The 5,096-nt window shown below is 54.3% G+C and overlaps 1 protein-coding gene across 2 annotated transcripts in view; it reads left to right on the forward strand.

The window, feature by feature from the left end:
* The first annotated feature begins 908 nt into the window (after positions 1 to 908).
* KRT78 (keratin 78, type II) overlaps positions 909 to 5,096 on the forward strand; it is an 11,236-nt gene continuing 7,048 nt past the window's right edge. Inside the window, exons 1-4 of one of the 2 annotated variants that reach the window (XM_011930562.1) lie at positions 909 to 1,794; positions 2,197 to 2,411; positions 3,487 to 3,547; positions 4,018 to 4,113. In XM_011930562.1, the coding sequence (XP_011785952.1) occupies positions 1,429 to 1,794; positions 2,197 to 2,411; positions 3,487 to 3,547; positions 4,018 to 4,113 (738 nt within the window). In that variant the 5' untranslated portion in view covers positions 909 to 1,428. Of the gene's footprint in view, positions 1,795 to 2,056; positions 2,117 to 2,196; positions 2,412 to 3,486; positions 3,548 to 4,017; positions 4,114 to 5,096 lie in introns of those variants that run through there. The other variant, XM_011930563.1, reaches the window with a different exon arrangement.

Raw genomic sequence — 5,096 nt, forward strand, 5'->3', positions numbered from 1 at the left:
TTACGAATGTGCCAGGCTCTAGGAAAGGGGAGGGGGACCAGGAGAAATAGCCCCCTTGCCATGTAAATAAGAAATTTTAGATACTTCCCCAAATCAGAGTGGTCCAACTCTGCCGGCCAGTGGTGGAGGAGCTTAAGTGGAGTCTACTGGATGCCTTCCTTCCAGGAGTCCTGCCACTCAGGAGAGTTTGTACTGAAGTATCAGATGAACCCTAGAGTTTTCCTCCAGCCACTGGACTTTCAGGCCAGAGGCAGAGACTGTCCTGTGGGGAACCCCAAATGTCCCGTTTCTGCTCCCAGTCCATCTGGAGTATTTTTCTAAATGCACATTGCTTTTTCTTTTTGAGATGGAGTCTCACTCTGTTGCCCAGGCTGGAGTGCAGAGGCACAATCTTGACTCACTGCTCGACCTCTGCCTCCTGGGTTCAAGCAATTCTCCTGCCTCAGCTTCCTATGTAGCTGGGATTACAGGTGTGTACCACCACATCTGGCCAATTTTTGTATTTTTAGTAGAGATGGGGTTTCGCCATGTTGGACAGGCTGGTCTCAAACTCCTGACCTCCTCAGCCTTCCAAACTGTTGGGATGACAGGCATGAGCCACTGTGCCCGGCCCTAAATGCACATTTCATTTTGGAAGCTGGGTGGCTCTGATTTGTAACCTGAGGAAGCAGAGCCTGATGGCAGGTGGATGGGCCTGGCCCTGAGTGCTTGTGGAAGGAGCAGAGCCACAGGCTGGGTCAGAAACGAACTGTCCCATGAGATCCTGGATGGAGATGCCTGGTTTCAGTGGGTGGTGCCTCATGGATGATTGCTGGGTTGGGCAAGAGGAAGGACTTGGAAACCCTGTTTTTCTGTTTCATTTCCAAATCCTGGAGTGTCTTTTAGCCAACGATGGCAATAACACCTCCTCGCTTTGTGGCGCTGCAAGTGCGTTCCTTCTCCAACTCCTTGAGGCAGATTCTCCCTTGAGAATCTAGGGCACTCTGATGCTTCCTCTGAATCCCTTCTAGCTTTCTTTCCTCTTCAACCTCCCCCCTGCTTCGCTATCTGCTCCAGGAAGCCTTCCCTGAGTGGCCTCAGTGACTTTGCTCTGGCCATCCCTCCCTGTCCCTCAGCACTGACATGCCGGTCTCCTGCCTGCTTCCTCGTCTTTGGGCATGCCCATTTCTCCAACAACCGGGGAGCGCCGAGGGCAGGGTCTGGGTTTCCTTCTCCCTTGGCTCTGCACGTGCTGGACACTTATTCTCCAGGCACGTCAGAGTAAGTCAGCTGGAGCCAAGTGACAGACACAGTCAGGTCAAGAGCATCTTGCTCTCCAAGGCCCAGCCCAGGTACGGGAGTGGATAAAAGTCTCGTGCTGGGGCCCCAGGGCAGAAACTCACACACCTTGACAATCTGTCTGTCCGTCTGCAGCTGTCTGTCTCTGCCATGTCTCTCTCCCCATGCCGAGCCCAGAGGGGCTTCAGCTCTCGCTCAGCCTGTTTTGCTGGCTCAAGGGGCCGCAGCAAGGGAGGCTTCAGCAGCAGGAGCCTTAATTCCTTTGGGGGGTGCCTGGGAGGCTCTCGTGGGAGTACCTGGGGGTCAGGGGGAAGGCTGGGGGTGCAGTTTGGGGAGTGGAGTGCTGGGCCTGGGCTCTCCCTGTGCCCTCCGGGGGGCATCCAAGAAGTGACCATCAACCAGAATCTGCTGACCCCACTGAAGATTGAGATCGACCCCCAGTTCCAGGTGGTGCGGACGCAGGAGACCCAGGAGATCAGGACCCTCAACAACCAGTTTGCTTCCTTCATTGACAAGGTGAGGGTCAACTCAGCCAAGCCGCTGTCTCTGTGCTCCCCTTAGAGGAGCTGCTCTTGATGGACTTGGGAATGGGAAGTTTGTCCTCCTACCACTTTTCTAATAACTTCTGCCGTAAGGAAGGCCCTCCTGTGAACTAACTGGACTCTGGCTATGCGGAGGCCCTGTTGTTCCATGACTGGGGCTCAGGGACAGAGAACGGCCAGCCAGCAGCGGGGAAGACCCTGCCCCATTAGTCTGTCCAGTCTTTTGGTGTGTTCAGAGTGTCATGGAAGGTCATGAAGCTCCCCCTGGCCAGGTTGGGCAGGGAGACAGCGGAGAGGTGGAGCTGATGGGAGGGTCCCAGAGGCTGTGCACAGGGAGTCCCACGGGAGCCTCAGGGATCCTCTGCTTCTGCTGCAGGTGCGGTTCCTGGAACAGCAGAACAAGATCCTGGAGACCAAGTGGCACCTGCTGCAGCAACAGGGGTTGAGTGGCAGCCAGCAGGGCCTGGAGCCTGTCTTTGAGGCCTGCCTGGATCAGCTCAGGAAGCAGCTACAGCAGCTCCAGGGAGAACGAGGGGCTCTGGATGCTGAGTTGAAGGCCTGCCAGGACCAGGAGGAGGAGTATAAGTTCAAGTAGGCACACTGAAATTTCCCCATGCTATGTGGGCGGGATCTGGGAGGACTCAGATTGGGTCTGACAGTCAGGAGGTGTCCCACATACTGAGCACCCGGAGGCACATGACTGGCCTCCCCTCTACCCCTCCGCATCCCCATTCCCCAGGCTCTCAGGTGCCCACCTGCTACAGGTAAAGGAGGTGTCTCGCAGCCCCCACCCAGGTCTGGAGAACCTTGGAGGAAAGGCGAGGAGACCGGTGTCCTACATGCCCCAGCTACAAGGGCCTGTGTTTCCGGTCAAGGTTAGGAAGGGCTTATTTAAACAATGCCCTAGTGGCTTTTTTTTTTTTTTTCTTGAGAAATTCCTGTTCAGCAGGCTGTGGGCTAAAGTGATTCAGATGTTCTCTGGTTCCAAGGAGGGGAGGGAATCGATTTAGTGGGGCCGTCCCCAGACTCGTGACACAATTCACAGATGGGTTGTGGTTCTGGGCTGCACGCCTAGGTCACCTGGTGGAGTGGAGAGAGCCCTGGACTAATAGGGGGCTTGGGTTGGGGTGACTGTGAGTGAGGGGTAGCTGTGTGGCCTGGACAAGGCATCTCATCTCTCCCAGACTTGGTTTCCCTTCTGGAAACTTGGGAAATGTCACCTGCCCTTCCGGCCTCCCAGGCCTGTTGGGATGATGGGATGTGAAGTGGAGGAAGGCACGTTCTGGAAGGAGCCCAGGATTGGAGTCAGGAGACCTGGGTTGGCTCTGCTTTGTCTACCTAGTCATCTGTGGGGTCTTGGTCAAATAGTCTAATCTCTCTGATAAAACCCAAACTGCCTGCCCCAGTGATGGGTGTGAGTAGCAAGCGGGAAAAGGTATTCTAATGTGCCTTATAAACTGAAACAATGTGGCTGTCATCATGGGCTGAAAGAGTGGCACAGGTACCCAGCCAGGACGTGGCGGGAAAGGAGAGAAGGGCTGGTTGTTGTCCTGTTTGGGGGCATTCTCAGGCAAGGAGTCCTTTTCAGGGAGGTCATGCTTGGAAGTGGGGGCATGAGCTCTGACCGTGGAGCCCCGAACTGTGTCCTTCTCTACTTATTTGGCAGGTATGAGGAGGAGGCCCACAGGCGCACCACACTTGAGAATGACTTTGTGGTCCTCAAGAAGGTGAGGGTGGGGGCCAGTGCTCCACTTATGTCCTGAGCACCCACTGTACACGGAGCCTAGTCCTAGGCTGGGAGGGAAAGGGTGAGAGGTCCTGATTTAGGACAGGCTATTGCTCTGCCTGCAGGGGTCTCCTGGGGAAATGGGATATCTGCCTAGACACAGGGACCCCAAGACAAGATCTGACTGAAGGACTGCTTGACGAGCTCTGATGTCACTGCAGGAGAGGGTGGGGAAGGAGAGGAAGAAGCAGAACTGGTTGCGATTAATCAGGGAAGACTTCCTGAAGGCGATGTTGGGTCAATGTTGGGCAAAGGAGACAGCAGGACAGGGTGGGGCTGGAGGAGGAAGGAGGGGGACTTGGGAGGCATGGTGGATGGGTGTCGAGCAGTGCATGAACAGAATTCCTGAGCCAGAGTAGGGTCCCCAAAGGAGAAGAGGGGGTTGCATGGTTTCTCTCCCGCTGTGTCTAGGATGCGGATGGGGTTTTCCTGAGCAAGATGGAGTTGGAGGGCAAGCTGGAGACTCTGAGAGAATACATCTGCTTCTTGAAGCATCTGAATGAAGAAGTGAGGCTCAACCAAAGGGCAGGCGGGAGCCAAGAGAGGGGACAGGGTGGGCAGGCTCCCCGTGGCCATGGGGAGAGTGGCCAGAGGGGAAGTCTGTTAGGGTGGCTTAGATTCTGGGTCATTCAGTCACTCGACAACCAATTACTAAAAATTTACTATGTGAATTGCTAGGTCCTGGGGATACATCAATGAATAACCAGACAAAAATCACTACAGACAAAAAGATTGCTTCTTTTTTTTTTTTTGAGATGGAGTCTTGCTCAGTCACCCAGGCTGGAGTGCTGTGGTGTGATCTCAGCTCACTGCAACCTCTGCCTCCTGGGTTCAAGCAATTCTCTGCCTCAGTCTCCTGAGTAGGTGGGATTACAGGCGCCTGCCACCACAGCCGGCTAATTTTTGTATTTTTAGTAGAGATGGGGTTTCACCATCTTAGCTAGGCTGGTCTTGAACTCCTGACCTCGTGATCCACCCGCCTTGGCCTCCCAAAGTGCTGGGATTACAGGCATGAGCCACCGCGCCCAGCTAAGTTTGCTTTCTATTGGGAGACAGACAATAAGCAACAGACTTAGTAAATAAGGAAATTATACAGTATGCTAGAAGGTTATAAACACAATGGAAAAAAGGAAAATGACCACAGGGAAAGGAGGATTGGGAACATGGAGCAGGTGCCAATTTCAAATCATGTGGACAGGGTAGGCCTTATTTAGGAGATAAAATCTGAGCAAAGATTTGGAGGAGGTGAGAAAGGTCACCACGCAGGGGGTTTCCGGGATTCCAGGCAGTGGCTGCAGCCCACAGTGGGAATGTGCTGTCTGAGGAAATGCAGGAAGGCCAGTGTGGCCAGAGTTGTAGGAGCAAGAGAGAGAGGAATGTGATAAGAGGTCTGAAGATGGCTGGGCACAGTGGCTCGTGCCTATAATCCCAGCACTTTGGGAGGTTGAGGCAGGTGGATCACCTGAGGTCAGGAGTTCGAGACTAGCCTG

Source organism: Colobus angolensis, unplaced genomic scaffold, assembly GCF_000951035.1.
Source record: "Colobus angolensis palliatus isolate OR3802 unplaced genomic scaffold, Cang.pa_1.0 Scaffold87, whole genome shotgun sequence".
Lineage (NCBI taxonomy): Eukaryota > Metazoa > Chordata > Mammalia > Primates > Cercopithecidae > Colobus > Colobus angolensis.